This window comes from Microtus pennsylvanicus, chromosome 3 (genome assembly GCF_037038515.1).
Source record: "Microtus pennsylvanicus isolate mMicPen1 chromosome 3, mMicPen1.hap1, whole genome shotgun sequence".
In the NCBI taxonomy this organism is placed as follows: domain Eukaryota; kingdom Metazoa; phylum Chordata; class Mammalia; order Rodentia; family Cricetidae; genus Microtus; species Microtus pennsylvanicus.
The window spans coordinates 91,130,833-91,151,977 of NC_134581.1; the positions used below are offsets into that span (position 1 = coordinate 91,130,833).

The 21,145-nt window shown below is 42.4% G+C and overlaps 1 protein-coding gene across 6 annotated transcripts in view; it reads left to right on the top strand.

The window, feature by feature from the left end:
* The window catches only part of Ntm (neurotrimin), a 978,968-nt gene that overhangs the window by 839,231 nt on the left and 118,592 nt on the right, over nucleotides 1-21,145 (top strand). For all 6 annotated transcript variants that reach the window (XM_075966465.1, XM_075966466.1, XM_075966461.1 and 3 more), the window contains one exon: nucleotides 20,067-20,192. In XM_075966465.1, coding sequence (XP_075822580.1) covers nucleotides 20,067-20,192 — 126 coding nt within the window. The remainder of the gene's footprint in view (nucleotides 1-20,066; nucleotides 20,193-21,145) is intronic.

The window sequence follows — 21,145 nt, forward strand, 5'->3', positions numbered from 1 at the left end:
TTTTTCTTATAACTCTCAGGCCACAATCCATAGTTTAGGGAAGTCAGGGCAAGAAGTCAAAGCAGTAACATGGAACAGAAGCCCCGGATGACCGTGGCATCAGTGAGCAGATCTTGCTAATCAGGTCATTATTGTAACCTGTGGGTTTTATAGCTGACTGTCGATACCGATAATCTTTCTCCTTTGTACCATCAATAGAACCTTTTGCAGATACAAGGTAACCGGTAGCGATGAAGCTTTCTGGTTGGTATCAGCTTGGATTTCTCTACATCCTGTGACTCAGATACCTGGTGGCTTCCTCAGCAACAGGTTCTTTCCATCATGGAGGGGGAACTAAAGCAATAACACTAGCCTGTAGTGTTGTTTTGGGGTTTTGGTGGAGGTGGGATGGGTGTATTGTCTATGAGAACAACCTATCAAACACATGAAAAGCTGTAACTTGTGCTTGGCACTGGGCTTTTGATTTTATGATCTAGTGTATCAGGAAGAGACATTATACCATTATACCCCCATTACAGTTTAAACCTGTGTGTGTGTGTGTGTGTGTGTGTAAAGTTAGAAAATTTCTACAACATTAGGTTTCCATATGGCATTTTCAGAGGTCTTTAGTGCTCGTAGTCCCTCCCCATACTCCTTTCCCTATTCTACATTCGCATTCTTTTCCCAATTAGTCCTTCTTCTTCTCTTAACCCCCTTCATATTAACTGTGTTCCATCTCTCCTCTCTCTTATCTACCTCCTGTGGCTGGTGCTAATTATATACTAACTAACTCTTCTTGACTTTTATGGGTATCCCAATTTAAACACACTGTCCAAAGTTTGAAAACATGTAACATTTGTCTTTCAGGTCTGGGTTACCTCACTCTGTACGATTGTTTCCAGCTCTGTCCATTTACTTGCAAATTTGATAATTGTATGGGGTTTTTTTGCATCTTAGTAATATTCCACATTTTTATTACCCATTCAGCTGCTGATGGACAGCTAGTCAGCTTCCATTCTCAGAGATCCTGCTATGGGTCAACATACATCATTTTAAATAATTCTCTATGATTGGGTAAAGGGATTATCATTATTAAAGATGATCTATTTGTCACAAGTATAAAAATAGACTACAGAGCCTTGGCATGGAAGAAGTTGGGAAGTTTAGCTTGTAAGAACACAGCTTTCATAAGAGCTGGGCGACTGCCCAGGATGGAGATGAGAAGAAGCTGCAGCGATTGGTGGCTTCAATGACTTTCATGTCTTTCGGGGGCTTATGCTTTCTACTGCAGACCCTGCTTTTGTGCTCAGGTCAGAGTCCTTAAAAGCCAACAGCTGCACTGGCTTTGATTCGTCCTCGTCAAGAATAACTGCCACTCTTTCCTAATAATCCCCTTTCTACCCTAGAAAAGGGAGATTAGAGGAAAAATGAAGTCAAACCTAAAGTGTTCTGCTTTCAGAGGTTAAGAGCATTGTTGAAATCTATAAACCCTGGGCTTTGGGGAAGCCCTCTTAATTCCAGATTTACTAAGGACAGAAAAAGAAGACACAGCAATGGGAATCTCTGATGACCAAAACTCAAACATTGAGTCATTCTGGAAATTTCTTGATCCCTGGGGCCCCATGGACAAGGGAAGGGTCTGACTCCATCTCATCTTGATGAGGGTCATAAATTCTAATAACAGTGTGATGAAAATAAAACCGGGAAATGATTTGACCCATGCCCGAATAAACTCATTCCCAGAGCCCACATCACTCCAGAAGAAACGCCATGCAAACTCAGGTCCCCAATGCAGCCTATGCTTCCAGCTTGACTTCAATGCCTAGTCCCTGAGGACCCCACAGACCACTGGAATTCATGGCAGAGCGAGAACAGATAGAGACACACTGTCCTCATCATGTGGCCAGTGCCCCGAATGACTTGTCCTTTATTTATTTATTTTGGGCCTGAAATATTCCCTCATTCATGCCCTAGCACTGCAGCCATTTCTTTATTGGTATGAAAACACATTCACATGAATTATTATATTAGGTTTTCACAAACACAAGATAAAGCAAGGCAATTGTAAAATTTCTCTTTTATAAGCAAATAAGCCCTCAATCATCAAAGCTGTGGCCTCAAACTGTCCCAGGAGAACTGTTATTCTTGCAGTCTTCTTGCCCATAGCCCAGCAAGCTCTACTGCTCAGCAAGCTCCTCTCCCACACTCCCTCCCTGTGGATCTCTAGGGGAGCCTGGTACCTGAATGGTTGAATTCTTGTCTTGCTCCCAGTGGGATGCCCATGGGATAACAATAGGTATGTAAATGTGCTCACTGCCTTGTCTTTGTATCTCCAAACTGTGAAACCACAACACTAAGCCCCAGGTTCCACTACTCGCCCCATGATCATGTCCATCATATGGTGACTGGAGCAAGGCCTTCTCTTCCCCAGGACCTCTCTCCTTCCTTAGGAAGTCTGCAACGTGGAGCACCTCTGTGTCTTGCTTCTCTTTCCTTCTTCGCCCTAAGGGAAGTTTCCTAGATGATATGGATTTTTCCTTTTATTTTGGGCTTGAGCGCCCTTCTCCCTCCCCCTTTATGTGATATTTGTCTTAGCTGTTCTGTTTTAGCTAGTGCCAATATAGCGTTCCCTCCCACATATCCCTTTAGGGTGAAATGCCTGCTCAGTATGCTTTGGGAAGGCAGTATATTTTAGGCAGCCTGATAAAAGGCTCTAATAGCCCCAGATTAATGCATTCATTCCTAGCCAATTGAAGGATTCATTACAGCGCTGGGACTGTGGCTCCTCTCTGATGTATTTGCCCCTGGTAATGAGCCATTCAGTACCTAGTGACCCTGCAGAGTTGGTGGCCGGCAGAAGGGGGCAGTGAGATGGAGTTCAGCAGACAAGGATGAAATACAAAGGCAGGAAGGCGAGCTTAGTGTGTCTTCAGCCACTAGAGGTCAGTCATCAAAGCCGGAAGTGCTGTGGCCACACATCTGCCTAGAGAGCCCAGGCTGAAAAGCTAGGATGGGGTTATGTACCAAAGAGTGTCATAAAAGACACAGTGCCTCTGTGTTATTCAAGCCTAAGAAAGAAAGCAGTCCAGGGCAAGGCAATGTCAAACTTGGTTTTGAAAGTGATCTCCTGAGAATGGCATGTAGAAGAAACTTCTAGATGACTGCAGTCTATGCCTGTGGCTAGCATCTCCAAATCTCCAAAGAAGGAAGATGAGAAGAATGCCATAGAAAGCTCAGGAGACTTTTCCAGAGTGAGTTGGCCCAGTGGTTCCATGGAGTAAATGTCCCGGGTACAAGTGGCAACATCTGGATGTTGGCTGTTCCAAGTGTGTAGAACACAAGAAATTTGTGTGGGATGTGCTAATGGCACCTACTGGTGTCTGCACTGCAAAATATCCTACAACAAACAGGATTCACTTACCTCAACGAAGCATCATCTAGCTCAAAATGTCATCAGTGCTGACGTGGACACACTGCAGCTATTCCAACCTCCTCAGATATAATGGTGTTGAGACTTTGAAAAAAGGGATTGGTGCGAAGTGACGCTAAGGATGTCGGAAGACCTGAGGGTAGCAGAGGCCCATGTTTTTTTGCCTCTAAAACCGTGTGCCTTTGAGTTTTTACAAGGACTTTCAGAAATGATCTCGCTGCATCTCCTTGTCATACTGCCCTTCCCAGTCCATACCTTCACAAAGGAATATTCTACTGCCTGCTGTAATGAACTCCCGTTCATCCCTAGCTGCTTTGGCCCAGGCAGCTCTCCTGGGACTTAGCTTATTATCTTTACTATGCATTTTGGAAGTGAATGGTAGTGTCGATAAAAATAGGAATTGCCATAGGAGCCAGCACCAGGCGTTGTGAGCTGCTGTATGTGCAGTGTTGCTGCAAACAGTTCCCAGTGAGGGGCAAATGGAGACCCCCACACATCCACATAACCGTATCTCACAATTATTAAATATTGATTTGGCTCAGCAGGGGCTTGGGCCAGACTTAAAATGAAGGCAAGTGCATTCACTTGTGCTGATCTAATCTAGACTGTGGCAGTGCCCCTTGGCTGTCGCCACTGACCCTGATTCTCTGCCTGGGAGTGTAGACCAGAGCCTACCCCACTGCCAAGCATTTGGACTCTAGAAAGAAACAGGCTGAGTTTATATCTGGAATTACAGGATATGTGCGATGTGAACACTAGAGCTTCATAAAACAGAGGAAGCCCACGCGATGATGAATCACAATTACAGGGAATTAGATTAGTATCAGTGTCAGGAGTAATCGTAAACATTTTCTGGGGCTGATGCTGGATAGCATTGAGAAGGGGTGGGGCAGCGAGGGATGATAGAAAGGAAGAGAGACCACAGATAGGAGTAAACATGCAAGTCCATAGTGTGTGCTTAATGGAACTGAGATTTATTTTTCTGTGCGTCTTTTTAAGCCTCCAGATAGATCACAAAAAAATACAGCCAGCCAGAAAAGAAATAGCCCAGATGTAATTTAAAGGACAGCTTTTTAACCCATACTTCAGCTTGGAGACACCTGTCCTATGTTCCTTGAAGATGCCCAGCTCAGGGGAGGAATGTTTAAGTTGCTGATTTATCTTCAGTAGCACAGACCTACTTTTAATTTATTGCCCAGTGACAGGGATTTTGTTTAGCTTTTCCGTGTACTCAACACAGCCTTCCTGGAAAAGGGAGAACAGCCCATAAGCCATTGTTTTCTTTGATGAGGTAGTGCTTTAGAAGAAACTGAACTTTGACTTTCCAAAGCAAGTTAACACTTTCTGGAGCTTCACACCAAGTGGCAGATTCTTCAGTAAGAAGTAAGGCTGTCCTGCCTTCTTTATAAACATATTTATTTTAAACACATAGACACATATGTCCATACCACACATATGCACACACACACACCGCACATACACACGTGTATATATCACACATGCATATACATATAACCCACATTTACACATAACCACCACACACCCTTCACATACACACATATATGCCACACACATATAATACACACACATATACACATAAATATACTACATGCATGCCCACATACACACATGTATATACCACACACACTACACTATATACATACCCACTACACACACATTCCACACACACATATAAATATAACACACGTATACCACCACACACATATACATACAATACACATATATACATGAGCACACCACATACGCACATATACCATACACATACATTCTACATACACATACATCATAAACACATACACACATCACAAACTCTGCATATACACATAAACATACATATAACCCACACTTCTTATAACATAAACTCTTATAACAAAACACATATACATCCTCATACACACGTGCAGATTTGTGGTTGTATGTAGAAACAAATTTACTCATTCCAGTAATCAGTAGTTGAACTATGGAAATCTTTATCTTGAACATGTCCCTCCTCCCATGGAACCATAGAGAAGATAATTAGCATGAGTCAGTACCAATGCACAATTGGACAGTAATGGTGGAACTCGATTTACTGCTAGGCTATCAAGGTAAAACACAGTAAGAGAGAAACACATTGCAGGTCCTACCTTCTCAAGTTTCCTCAGAAGGATGTTTGCTGTGCAGTGATTATGTTATAGTTACAATATATCCCAGCAGAGTGGTTTGAAGAAAGAACTGTAAATAAAAAAATTCAAGTAAAGTAAATTCTGGATAGAGGTAGTTGAATGTATAAAGTTCTTCTTGTGAACTGGTTACCACTGTAAATGGCTTGGATAGAGTGGGTATAATGTGAGGTTTTATTCTCCTGAAGGGTACAACTTTTTCAAGTTTATTAACTTATTAATACTGTGTAGACAAAAGTTTCTGTCCTGCCTTATCCCACAGTCTTACAGTCCCAACAAAACACACAGAGGCTTATATTAATCATAAACTGGTTTGCCTATTAGCTCGGACTTATTATTAACTAGCTCTTACAACTTAATACATAATTCTTATCTATGTTTAGCCATGTGGCTTTGTACTTTATCAGTGAAACATTCTCATCTTGCTTCTGCTGTGTCTAGCTGGTGACTGCAGACTGAGCCTTTCTCTTCCCAGAATTCTTTTAATCTGTTGCCCTGCCTCTGCTTCCTGCCTGGCTACTGGCAAACCAACATTTTATTAAACCAGTACGAGTGACAAATCTTCACAGGGTACAAGAGCATTATCCCACAGCAATACCATGTGTATTTGTTCATAATGTGCATAGGTAAAGACAGACACACCCATGCCATGGTGCATAAATGAAGGTCAGTAGCAACACTCAGGGTTCTGGAAGTAGAGCTGAGGTAGTCAGGTTTCAATGATGAGCATGTTTGCCTACTATCTATCCCACCAACCCTTGCAGAATACATTCTAATGCGGTAAATTTCTTCATGGATTTGTGCTAGGTCCTGGATCCAATTCTCAGTACTGCTGGGAGGAAAAAGTCCAATGAAGAGATAGAAACAATGAACACTCAACAAACAAACTAGAAATTCAGGTGGAAATGTGTGTCATACACAGCTAAAGGGAAACCATTGGGGTGGGGTGGGGCTGTTTTAAAAGGATGAGCAGGAAGAAACATTTGGCATGAGGTCTAAGTAGTAAACCACTAACCATATGATAATTTGGGTGAAGAGGGTTTTTTTGGGGAGGAGGGGGATAAGGAACAGAAATTGTAAAGTCATATTTAAAAAAAAACATGCTTAGCATCTACAAGGAGTGGAGAACATATCAGAGAGCTGAGTGAAAATAGCCCGAGGCATAATGGTGACTCCACCCAAGCCAGCTGGGTAGAGTTTGGGAGACACAGCTATAAACATTGAATTTTGTGCTCATTATAGTCAGATGCTACTGGAGGGTTATAAATAGAGGTGGTAGGGACTTGTGTGTGTGTGTGTGTGTGTGTGTGTGTGTGTGTGTGTGTGTGAGATAGATAGATAGATAGATAGATAGATAGATAGATAGATAGATAGATAGATAGATAGAGAGAATTGATCTAGAATTCAGTGGTACTCAACCTCCCTAAATGCTGCAACCTTTTAATACAAATCCTCATGTTGTAGTGACCCCCCAACCATAAAATTATTTCACTGTTATCTTTATAACTGTAATTTTGCTACTATTAGGAATACTAATGAAAATATCTGCTATGCAGGATCTTAGATCTGTGACCCTAAAGGGGTCGTGATGACCCGCAGGTTGAGAAGCCCTGATTCAGCGGTTCTTAAATCTCTCTGTAGTGAAGAGAATGGTGTGTCTGTGTAAAATGGGAGAAGGAAACCAAAAAAAAAAAAAAAATAACAGTATAAAGCAGACTTGGATAAGTGGAGGGCTTATCCAAGAGAGAAAAATGAGATTTAGGGAGGGTAAGGGTTATTTTTTTTGAAATAAAGTGAACAAGATTTAATAGTTGGACAAGGAAAGCGAGGGAATGAGGGAAATTAAGGGCAACTCCTGTTTCTTTGTTCAAAGAGATTAGGTTGGCAACTGTGTGATTAATTAAGAAGGGGCATGCGAGGAGAGGAAGAGGTTTTGGAGTAGGAAGAGGAAGAATCCAGAATTCTATTTGGGACACTGTAAATGCATTGGCTTTATTGAGCACACATTATTGAGCTCAGTATTGTTCTGAGCTCTTTATACATGTGAACACATTAAATCTCTAGGAAAGCCCTGCAGGAAGGGCCATTATTATACCATCATTTTTGCGGAGGGAAAAAACTGACTTCTATCTCCATGTTGCTAAAATGTGTGGCGGCCAGGATTTCCCATATTAGCGTGTGGCGTAAAGGAAAGCAGTGAACTCTGAATCCAAGAGCATCTGATAGCAGTTATTGAAGTGTCTCATGGCCAGGAAATATAACTCTCCGCCTCTGAGCAATGAACTGAGGAGTAGCCAGGAAGACAAGAGGACAAGACAGGGTGGAAACACCAAGCTAAGGAAGAAAAGGGGATCCAGGGAAAATTATGACTTAATAATAAGGGACACAAAGAATTGGTCCTCAGACTGGATAAGATGTGGCACCTGGAATTGGGTTAGGATGACACTGGCTGATGTAATTCTAGTTGGAGCAGTTCCAACCAAAGCAGGTACAACAACTGCTTTTGTATATAGATTCATGAGTGTGGTCCCTTAGCATGTGCTGGGCACTACATGAGCTATCTAAATCTCTCATCATAGTCACCCTTTCATGGGCTATTATGCAACATGTAACATGTGTTATAGACAAAATACTGAATCATTAGATAACCATCTCAAAAATACTTGGTTTTGTAAATGTATTTACTGTTATTGGACTTTAGATTTAAAAACATTTAAGGTGATACATAGATGATATATATTTTACTACTACAAAAATTGTGTTGATGTGTATGTTGTGTCTGTATTGGATGGCAGATAAGTTAACAGTGGACTGGTATCCAGGGTTGGACTCAAGCTAATTGATGCCAAAACATTACTGAGCTCTTGGCTACCCTGGTTCTCTGGATCCCCATTTCTATAGATGACCCTCAATGCTTGTTAGCTCATATGTCTTCCTTGGTCAAGAATCATCTTAGACAAAAGTAGAAGGGAAAGTATGCCAAGCAGCGGTGGCCCTGCTGTGTCAAAGCAAGGCTTTAAGCTCTGCTCTGAGTGAACAGCAAGCATTCAGGCTTTTGCTTTTATTCCACGATTCACTGTCAGTCATCCAGTCAATAATTATTAAAAGACCAGTGGAAGACAAGGTGTGTTCAAAATATGAACAACGTCTCAGAAATCAGAGCTAATAAGACAGAGCCGGTAAGACAGAAGACGCTTCACAAACCAAGGTATAAATCAGGGAATGTCCCAAGCATCATGGTCTATGGTAGCCATGGGATCAGTGGGAAGGGGTGATGGTCCTTGAGTGACAAAGACAGCTTATTGTGTTTCAGTGTCTGGACTCTGAATAGTGAGACATGAAAGACTATAAAGCATGAGCAGAAAAATGCCATGGCACCTGGAGAGACCTTTGGTGGCCATAAAGCAGTAGAATGACAATGTTCACAGGATACACAGGGGAAGCCTGTTCCATAATTAAAGACAACAAGGGCACAGATTGTGGGTTGTTGTTGGCATGAAGTGCATCATCTTCTTCAGTCTGCCTTCCCTGTACTCCTACAAACTTTGAACTGACTGGTCAGTTGCTTCAATCTGCACAGGTAAATAAATGTCATTCAGATATACACATCTTTGCATATCTCAATCGCAGGGGCAGTGTCTGAGCTGAAACCTACCTGATTGCATTTCCCATAGCAAGTGGTCATTTGGTCCTCATCCCTTGGTACCCAGATAGGAGAAATCCTTTCCTGAGATGCTAAGGAGCAGATGGCCTTGCATCAAGATTCATTGACAGCCTGATGCGCCCACTTTCACCTGCTGTGAGCTGGTGAGGGAGAAAGAAGAGTTATTGTCAAATTCCCAACTTGCCCTTTTCGATATAAAGTTCACTTGTAATTTTTTTTTTACTTTGCTTGCTAATGCATTTTGTTCTCCAGAGTGTGAGTGCCCCAGCTTCCTGCGTAGCCTTTAATTAGTTTCTGGATGATGACATCGCCACCGAGAAGCAACTGGTGCGTCCTTCCAATCTCGGAGGGAGATAAAAGAATCTAATAAAGACATTCAGTATTTCTGGGTGATGTGTTTGACAAGCTTTGTATTAACAAGAAGTCATGTTGAAACTTTTTCTTTCCCAGGCTGCACCTCCCTCTCCTGCTCCAGCACTGTGACATTTCGCAGGGGATTCTCAGAGCTATGACTCTCTCTGAGAACTTGTAGCTCAACACAAACAGGCCAGCCTGTTTACCACTCATGCTAAGGGGGAGAGGCTTCAACCATAACCTTTATGAAGGATTTAGTGCCAATAAGGGCTGAGAACACAAAATCAGTTTAAAACCAGTTGCCAAGTAACCCGGGACTGCAGTGGGAACCTTGAGAGTCAAGGTCACGTAATAAGCTGTGTCTTTACTTGCCTAAGATGGTCCCAGAGATCACTGGCACAGGAGCCTGAAGACGACTTGAGTTTTCATTCTGGCACGAACATTATCACTACTGTGCTGCTGGAGGAAGGCAGAAGCTCTCCCCAAGGCAGTCTTGTCTCTGTCTAACTTGACTTTGCAGGTAGTAGATATAAGGGAAAGAGGAATGTTCTTGAAACCATTCGCATTCTCCTGCAGCCAGGGGTACAGCCAGCCAGGCGTTCATGGGGACCTTCCTAGTGCAGGCAACATAATTCCCACTGCTCGCAGATTTATCGCCATTGTTGAGTGCCTAACTACCAGTGCTGTTAGGCAATTAGGAATTAAAGTGCAAATGACACCAGAAAGGCAGCTGAGCGTGGAGGTGTATAGGTGGCAGGCAGCTGAACGACAGCACAGACACAGACTTCTTCAGTGCTGAGAAGGGACCACCTGGGGACGTGGCCTCCATTTTCACTTGGACTTGGTTGGCCTCCGTGTGACCTGAACAGGGTAGTGTGTGTGTGTGTGTGTGTGAGAGAGAGAGAGAGAGAGAGAGAGAGAGAGAGAGAGAGAGAGAGAGAGAGAGAGAGAGCAATGTTCAGCACGTAGGCACGTTTTTAAGAGCGGGAAAAGAATGAGTGGAGGGAATCGTGGCCATGAGAGTGTGCTAGCCTGTGCAGGCATCCTCATAGATGCGTTCACATCACTTACATCAACATACAGAAACACAGATTTATCCTGGGGAAGGGTGCTAGCACAGACAAGTGTAGTTAAGAGATAGCTCTTTGCTTGAGGTAAGTGTCTGAACAGAAGCAAGTGCATGTTTATTTCTTCCTGAGTTTGGAAAAGAAAGTGACTAGCAGGAACTGCATTCTAAGGAACAACATTTCTGCATCTCTGCCCCATAGCGGGGGACTGGAGCCACCAAGGCTGAATTTGCAGAGTTCTTGATGCCTAACGGGATCTTTTTATAAGTCCTAGGCTAGTCATTTAGAGCATGTATAGGAAACTCCTACAAAGATGTGTCTGGGGCCGGGTGTGGTGGTGCACGCCTTTAATCCCAGCACTCAGGAGGTAGAAGCAGGTGAATCTCTGTGAGTTCGAGACCAGCCTCATCTACAAAGTAAGCTGCAGGACAGGCTCCAAAGCTACACTGAGAAAACCTGTCTCTGAAAAGAAGACAAAACAAAGAGAAACAGAAAATGAAACAAACAAAAGAACAAGCTGTGTCTGGGATAAAAGTGACCATTATCACTGCGTGGCCTGCTTGAATTGGTCAACTTCGTCTCAGTAATTACATATGCCTTCTTGCTTTTGAGAAATGGACTCCAGCAAGATGCCAAGAGATCCAAGAAAAAGATTGAATGGGCCCTGCGGTGAGGTTTCAGAGGCTGCAGCAGGACTGTGGCCCCAGGGGAATTTAGAAGCTGGAATATCAGAAGCATTGTTGCCTGTCCCCATGTCTGTTCTGGATGCTGAGAATGCATTGGATTGCTCAGAAGATGTAGCTGGTCAGGATAAGGAAGGCCTAGTCAGCAATTCAGGGTTGGTTTGTATAGCAAATAGTTAAGCTGTTGACCACTAATTGATTGGACTCCATACTATCTCACTCACAATAGCATTCATTTGTAGAGTGTTTAGCAGCCCACTAAGTGCTCTTCAATTATCCCTACACATTCACTTTGATCCCCCAAATCCTGTAGCAAGAGCTGGACTCTGACATTCACCACTTCCTTCGTCTTTCGATGGAATTTCATTAGGTCTTTAAGGCTTGAGTGTTCTGAATTAAATGGGAAATGCATGGCAAGAATATAGTCCTTATTAGGTGATCAGCAAATAATATCTTTCTTCCATGAGGAATAATAAACACACAAACACACACACATTTTTCCTGTTGTTGTTTTTTATTTTTTCCCCTTCCTTGTAAAACTGCGTAGTGAATCAGGTTAATTGATTCCCTCTTCAGGTTAGGCAGATTTTAATTTTGGAGACTTTCTGGCTGTGGAAACTTGGCTCTGGTTTTTCAGAGATACCTGATTAGAGGCTGCATGTGTCTGGCTGCCTACATCATGATGGACTTGGCTTAGCTGCTTACGTGGGTAGCTCCAGTCCTTTTCCCAGCACAGTGAAGGCAATGCCTGAGGCATAGCCAGGAGAATCTCCAAAGAAGCAGCTGGGCTGAACAGCCGGCCAGAAGCTCTCCAGGGCCTCTTGAATTTGTTTCTGTTGCTCCATAACCCAGGGTTTCCCATACCATCTGTCTGTCCTTTGATGAACTGGTGACTTAGGAGCTGGTCCATATCAGGATGGTGGTGTAAGGCAAGCAAGCCACTCAGTCCCAACTCTGTAACACTGTTCTAGAAACTGGAACCCAGCCAGTCATGTCTGAGTGAGAGGCTGGGTCATGATAAGCATCCTTCTCCGATGTTCTTACATAAAACAATGGATGAGGAGACACTTTTTTACCAACTTCGTCATTGGTGCCCACTATAATGGAGCACTTACGGTTATAGGTAGGGGCTGTGGAATCCCAATTGCACAAACATATCCTGAAGCAGGGAAGCATGGTGTGATGAATGTTTACTGTGTTCTTCTATGTCTTCATCAGGAATGATTAAACTGTGTCCGAGAGCAGAGCTCCTAACAACTTCCTTCCACATTGCACTTGATCCTGAAAGGCCCACATTGCAGACTTCAGAACCACTGGTTTATGACTAATCCTGAATAAATCACTGGAGTTCCTCCCAGGGCTCCATGGGTTTTCCTGGGTTTCATATGGAGAAGCTGAGAGAGGAAGAATGAGATGTTACAAATGACATACGTGTTCTGATGAAAGATAATCCCCCTCGCCGAGGTTGGATCATTAGAGATCTCACATTTTCAAACTCATCTGGGATTGGGAACATCCAGTTTTGCTCAGTTCTTTGCTAGCAAGAGAGGAAGCCTGTGCCTGTCTGAGGCTGGGATTGAGTTATCAGCCTGAAGCTGCTGTTACCCAAGGGGCCATTGTTACCTCTGGAGCGCTGGATAGCCTCTGCCAACAGGAGCGCAGGCATGGTAACCATCTCACCTTGTCCTTTAAATCAAGAAAATTCCCTTGTGCAGAAGTTTGCATTTCTCTTCATATTGGCCTCCAGAGATACATGAGTACTCTTAATACTACTGAGTCATACTTGAATAATATCTTGTATTAAAATGTGATATTTCCATATTTTTCTCCAACCCATAAAGCATGGGTTAAGAAAGGTACTAATATAATTAATGCAATCAGCTAGTGAAATGATTTAGGTACATTTATATCACTAGCAATTTGAAGATCTAAACTTAATGCTTGGTCTTCTGATACAAATCTTAGAGTTACTCTATTTAAATAACACCACAGACCCCACAGTTCTATAGATGTACACCGCAGCATGTAGATACTTCAAAGGAAGAAAGAAAGAAGGGGAAAACATAGAAGACAGGGAGGTAACAGAGCAAGAGAATGACGAACCTAATCAATCACAGTAGACCTCATAAGAACTTCTATTAGTCGTCAACTTAAGATAGGCAGACTTATTGATGACTTCTCTGTCACCAGGTAGATGCAGTCCAATGGACCTGTGTGCCTGCAGCCACAGTTGCTTCTTCAGAAGTGTCCCCAGGACCATATCTCTGGTTCAGTTCAAAATGAAGGAAAATGAATGAGAGGAAGGAGAGCAAGATGGGCCCAGGAGGGAATAAGCAAGAGATTCCACTATGCGTGCAGAGATGGGAAGTTAGAACAAAAACACACTGGTGGATCCTCCTATCCTCTCTGTGGTAGAGAATTACACTGTACACATAGTATTGAGAGTCTCCTGCATCTAAGTTCCTGATGGATACACCAGTGTTGCCATGGAGCTACAAACGAAGGAACGGGATGGAGCAAATGATGCAAATGTTCAGATGAGAAGAATAACCCTTGCCCATGGTTCCATGATTAAGGAGTTGGGTGGATGGTGATGTGGGGTAGATATTTTTAGCAAAACCTAAGGAGTTCAGGGTTGGAACCTACAAGATTGGTCTCTGAGAAGAGCAGACAGCGGGCGTCACCCATAACTTACTGATACGTTTTGTTTTTTCCCTGATTGGCAATTTGCCCTTGAACAAATGGCTACAGTCCCTCTAACTCTCCATTTGTGAATAATAATAATGGAAATTCCTCATATGATTCTTAAAATATTATCAGTGAACTCTTTCCCTGCAAATTGTCTAAGGCACAACAGGGTTTCCCAAGCAGGCAATGTGCACAAAACATGGGTGTCACATTTCTTTTTTAGATATGGTTTTTATATATGTACTTGCAATTCCAACGACTTTTTTAGCAATAAAATCTCTTACCAAAACTCACACATCTCACTGCAATTTTCAGTTACGCGTCCTTGAATAACTTCCTAGGTCCCCACTCCTATGGAACATCAGCATTCTCAGCTCATCACCAGATGAATAAGGAGTTACCATTAGCCTGGGGTTTATTGATATCAATGGTAGAAGTCTGTGTCATAGGAAACACTTCAAAGTTGTCATGATGAGTTACTTTAGAAATAATACCGATTCACTGGGTTAATTGCTAAGGAAAATTTGTGTGTGTGTCTGTGTCTGTGTGTGTGTGTTTGTGTGTGTGTGTGTGTGTGTGTGTAAGAGAGAGAGAGATTATGTCAGTGATCTATATAGAGGGAGATATTTTCACATTTGAAAGCTGAATACTATCATCATTGGTTTGTGTGCCACATAGATCTTGAGGATATTCAGGGACTTTCAGTTGTTCACATATCTGTTCAGCCTTACAAAAACACCCATTCATTCATAACACATCTGTGAAACATGAACGTGAAGTTTGCTGGACATGAAGGCATGTACTGAGCAGTTCAGTGATCAAGAGAACCTTTAGAAGAGACCAGCCTGAGAGTATAGCTCTGTGGTCGAATGATCACCTATCATGCTGAAGGCAGTCAACTTAGTTCTCCAGCACCACAAAGTAAGTGAAGCGACAATGATTATGGAACAATTAACCCAGTATGAAGACTCAATCTTAGAAATGATGGCCATGGAAGACATCTTTGAGAGGCCAGGATGCAAAGGCGAGGACAGACAAGCTATGTGAAGAAAACTGGGAACACTTGAGGGACCTTTAGATCAGGAAGAGTTTGAGTTGTTTTGGGACTAGTGGAGGCAACAGACAGGAGGGTATCTGGGGTGAGGCTAGGAGAGAAGTGGGATGCATTTCACGAAGGGACTTCTAGGATAAGAGCATTTTCTTTATGCTCTTGGCTGACCTTGTTTTAGTCCGGATTGAGGAAAGATAGTCCATATCTTGCCACACAGCCTGACCTATTCCTAAGCAAAACAGCTTTGTGGTAGGATTTGCCTGGCATGCAGTCGCTGCATCTTTAATAGTTTCCCCCATCAACATGGGACATTTTGCTTCAGGCTGTTATAATGGCCTGAGTCTCTCTGTGAGGTCTGAAAGCCAAAGGTGGCCAGTACCTAGGATTTGGTCTTTTAACACTGTGAAGTCAGAAGTTCCTAGGACACAGCAACCAAGAAATCCCTGCCCTGGACACTGTCCTGAGTGATTTTGGACATCCTAGACCTTCGCTCGTGAGCAGAGGGAAGTGCCTCTGGCAGCGATGGAAGCCATCTGGGAGGAATAGATCTGCATGAGTTCTAGGAAGTCTTTATGTGCATTCTCAGCCCCACAGGACTGCACAGTGCTTAATAAAGCATCTTAATTTGGATTTAATAGGATATCTTCTGTGTGCTAAAAACAGCAAATTGCTATTTATTAATGACATAATTATTAAAACTCAACACCTGGGCACTGTAAGCTACACCAGGAATAGGAAAGTTCCTCGGAATATTGTTTTAATAATTACCTTATTTAATTATTTACATATTTGAATTAGATTTCTTTAGTAGCCAGATGAAACCTCAATAAAAATGTAATAAATGTAGAATTTTATCATCAGAATATGGTTCACCTGATTTCTATCTTTCTTCCTAAATATATCCTAAATATCTTAGACTTTTTGTTTATATAATTGATATATTTTCGATTCAGACCTCATGTGCCTTCAGTCATCAAGTATCGACATGCGTAGGAAGTGGCATCCCTTTGTAAGGCACCGTTGAGGCTCAGCCAATCTAATTTGTGGCACTGTTCTCAGCCCTCCCCAGTTTACTTTTCAATTGTGCTCTTGGTAATGTAACTCCTATGGGTAATAGGATACTTCTGCCTGGTTGTCCCCCAGTTGTCCCCAGCATCTTTCCCGTCATCATGTTTAAATCAGAATGGGTCTAACTTAAGTTCTCCACAAAGCAAATTGCTTCTCTGAGACCCACGCCCCTTCCAGGCCATCATTAGTTCCCACGTGTGCTCCTTGGCACTGTCTCCAATCCTCTCTTTTTCTTCTCTTTGCGGAGCTAACAGTTCAATCCAGGCTTTGAATATTATTCATGTAGATAGATTTCTCTAATTCCAATTTCTCCCAGCTTCATTCTGACACGTGGTTAACAGATTCTTCTTCCTAAAATAAAATTTTAAAATTACGGCATTCTTTTTTATTTTTAATCTAATACTTGTCGTAGCCTATTGAGGTTAACAACCCAGGACCTAACCCTCCAGGCTGGTGTGCAATCTGGCTCCCCGATACCTCATTGATTTTGTATCCCGTTTTCATTGATTCTTATGAAATTTATTGAATGTCAATTTTGTGTTGATACTGCACACAAGTTGCCAACCATGTGCAGCATAAAACTCATTTATTGAAAACCTCATGTTTCCAGGAACTGTTCTCCTGTCATTTCAGAAGTTGTTTCTTAAGTCCCCTGAAGAACCTCACAAATGCCAGATCCCCTTTGCAGACGAGGAAGGTGACCTGGGAGATCCAGGATCTGCAGTCCTGTGGGACACTGCGTTCGGCTGGTAGATGTTGCCTATTGGAGTACCTCATAGATAATTTTTGCAACCCCATCCATGCCAGTGTACTTCTGGTCCCTGTACTACAGCCCCACTTGGGTCTCACTACATGATGCTTTCTTGTTTGCTGCTTTCCAAAGCAGATGCTAATGTGGATCAACTCACCTCTGGTACCCCCATTCACCGTGGTCATCCCTCCTTCTAGCTCACAGCACTTATCACATACACCCCTCTTTTCACAATCACACATAATTTTTGGTTCCCTTTTGCTTTGTCCTCCAATTCAATAGAATGTTTTTAATGCATTGTTTCTCCCAAACAAATTGAAAGCACTTGGAGAGCTAACCAGATTGGTATATTGCTGCATGCCATGAAATACCTAATATGCAATTGTGTATAGAGTTTATTTTCACAAGCACTCTGTGCCTTTTGGCCCAGCTGCTAAAGAAAAATCTCTTCCAATAATGGTTGATTATACATGGGCACAAAAGTTCTCATTAATGGTGCTTTTCTTATGTCACCTATTTTGCTTAACAAACTTCTCCTCCTCTCCAACCCAGACTTGATAAACTTTTACTCAGCCCCTAAAATTTAACACAGTTGTCCCATGTCCCAAAAGGGTCATGCAGCACCTACCTACAGTCAAGTTTAGGCATCTAACTTCTGTGCTCTCATAGCATTTGATGAGTCCCTCTGTGTCACAATACATTAAAGGTTGGATTCCTGTCTGTTTTATATTGTTATATTGCATTGCCCTTAGGGACAAGGACTTTATGTTCTAAGTGCTTAGCACGATGCTGGCATATGGAAAGTGACTCATGAATATTGACAAGAGAATAAATGAATGGGTGAATGAATAAATACAAGCAAACAAAGCAATCCTGGTATGTTTCTGACAGCCTGCATTAAGGGAAGTAAGGTATAGAAAGTATCCATGGAAACTATGAAATACAGAAAACCTATCTCTTACTTGCCCAAGTCTTTCTTATGAGCAAGAATTAGCGAAAATCACAGTGTTTCCTTGTCAGCTCAATTTAATTTTTTCAGGGAGGTGCCGAGGATAGAACTCAAGTCCTCATGTCAAGGGTGTGCTCTGAGCCTCTAATTTAATCTTAAAGTCTACAGTGTGCTATGAGATGCAGCCTAGAAAATGATACTTTCTATTCCAGAACATCTGCACTCGTTGATTCAGCTCTCACCACTGTGGTTGTGCCTGCAGTCTCCTGAGTCCCATACCAAGCATGGCTTCTCCTTTGGCTCCATCCAGGGCAGTGTTCCTCTTTCAGGATCTGCTGTTAAGCTGGCTAGGAGAGGTGGCAAGCATTTCTCCAACATTTCTTTCATGAGTTGGATAGTTTCCACATGTAAATGATAGGGGTGGGGGAGGAGACGTTTCTTGAGGATTCTTCCAAGCATGAGGTGTGATTGTCTCATTTAATATACTTACTGTGCTGACAGCTCTGGCCCACTCCACCTTCCATGCCACTTGGGGACTGTCCATTGTTCTCTAGTGTATGATTAGCAGATTAGCTATCATGTAGGAAGCCAGGAAAATGAACTCCCAGTCAGCCTTCCAAAGCAAGAATAATTCATTACGCACGCTGATTTCCACTTAAAATGTACTTTACGTACACTTCCAACTACAACCCCTAAATCACCCTGTGCTCACAAAGTCCATCATTTTTTTATTTTATTGCCTGGCGTTGGCGTGACATAATCCCTTGCAGAGAATCCCGGAGTGCTTTACAGATCAATAAATTACTTACCTGCACCATTTAAGCGATGTCTGCAAGGCCAGCATAGACACTCTGCAGGCAGCCTGTGTTCCAAGAAGCTAGCAAGACTGTGTGAATGCCCAAACTGGGTGGGGCAGGGAGGGACCAGGCAGATGTGTAGGGCCAAGAGTTCGCCAGAAGAAAACGCTACAGTTAAGATAATGTGAGTAAAATACATCAGAGTTTTTACATCTGCAGGAGTTCTCTAGAATTGTAGAACTAAGAGACTTTAGGAATTTACATGTCAAGTCGTCAGCAAAGCAGATGCTTAGTCACTAATGTATCAATTGTCTTTCTATCTCCAACAGGCACACTCTGACTTTTAATGATCAACTGAAAATTACAGTGTTAGATCTTAAATATCCTAGGTTGTGGAACAATGAGCCTCCCATCCCACTACTTTCTCTGTATTGCTTACTCTTTATTTCTATCTTAATGTGCAGGAATGGACACATGCACACACACACACACACACACACACACACACACACACACACACACACACAGTCTCTTTACATGAAATACAATGTGGATTTAAGTCTTAAAATGATCAGTTTTTCTTACTGTATGAAAGATACTGTATGCATGAAAACATAAAATGAAACAATGAAAAGGGATCTTCTTTAAGACCTTATATTGAAATGCAAGGGGTGAACACTCATCCAGTCGGGGAGTGAGCATAGCTCACAGATATGAATGCCCAAGCATCTGTGTCTAGTATGTTTTGGAAACATGGGTGAAGAAGCAGAACTGATTTTGTGTTGTTAAGGGGGACAGGTAGACGTTGTAGGAAATAACAAAGACCTGGGTCTTAAAGGGTTATCTACATAGGATATAAGGAAGGACATAGCTCTTCTTATGAGGACCAGGCAGGGCATGGTGTGTTGGGGACAAAGCAAGGATGGGTGGGTGTGGGGGCCACTAGAGATGGCTGGGAGAGGTTAGTTGATCCTTGAACTCTGACTGTCCTCGTATGCTGGCCTAGAGAACCTTGTTATGTCAGGTAGGCAACAGGGAGAATCCATGCTATTTATGTAGATATGTGCTATGTTAGGAACTGCATTACATAAAGCCACCTCTGAATTCAATGAGAATGACTCATGGGCTTGTGTTGGAGGTATGTTTGTGGTGGGGTGGTGTAAGAAGGTAGAATTGGGAGAGTTACTGCAGCATTGCCGTGGAGTTCATTTCCCTCTGGACTTTGTATTCGTGTTTAATTTGGAAGCTAATTTCAAGGTAAGATATTTTTATTTTCCACGTTTAAGGTAATTCTTCTAATTTTTCATCTTTTACAATCTTTGGGCTCTTCTGTCTGTGTCTACCTTAAGACAATGAACAGAGCTGGATTTTTATGTTCCTTCTACCTGTTTTGTCTCCACAGTATCTCCCAAAATTGTAGAGATTTCTTCAGATATCTCCATTAATGAAGGAAACAACATTAGCCTCACGTGCATAGCCACAGGTAGACCGGAGCCTACAGTAACCTGGAGACATATTTCTCCCAAAGGTAAGAGGAGCAGCTCATGTTAAATAATAGGAGTCTTGCTTGACACCGATGGGAGGTTGTGGTACCGGCTCCTGGATCCAATGGGCTCTGAGATTCTGGTATTCCGGATTCAGCTCGTGACTCTGCAGTTAGGAGTGTTCTGTGCACAGTGGCCGTAGCTGTGACAGTCTCAGAAGGTGTACCTGATTATCTGTTTGCAATCTTGTGGAGATTAATTTCGCACGAGTTTGGGGGGGGGAGTTGGTGAAGATATTCTGTGTGCACTTGTCCCATGGAGAGTGATGATGGGAGTGCTGTGTTGGTGACATGGTCCAGCTGCTCTCTGAAAAGATAGGAAATGCAAACACGGAATGACAGATGAGAGCTCTAAATGCCATATTCCTAGCAAGGAATTTCCCTAGTCTCTGCTTTTTCAGCATTGCCAAAAATCTGGTCATTAGCTGTTTTTGTGGTTTAGCTGTTGTTTTTCTTGAATGTTTCCTAGATAACAAGTATCACATAATATGTGGCTGAGTTGCAAAATTGATGTTGCCAAAATGTTCAGATGTTCCGAGGACCAAACAGTGGCTTGTGCTTTGAACCTCTAGGATCTGACAAGATGTCACTTATCATTAAGGTGGCTTTTATTTATTATCAATGGACAGAATATTGCTTCATTCATTCCCAAATATTTTAGGAAATGCAATTACCCAGGCTGTTCCAAGAACTGGGGGAATTAGCCCTAAACCCAAACTAACAAATTTATGCTATTGTGAACTCATATGACCATGTAACATGTACTGGTTAAGGCTGAGAAAACTGAGTAGTATACATTGGTTAATGACAAGGAGTTTATTAAGAAACAGTAACACATGAGCAAAGGCATTGATAGCGGCCTTCAGATCTGTTGCTGATCACTGGCTGATGTATGTAATTATATACGGATTTATGCATGCGTGTGAACTAATGAAAGC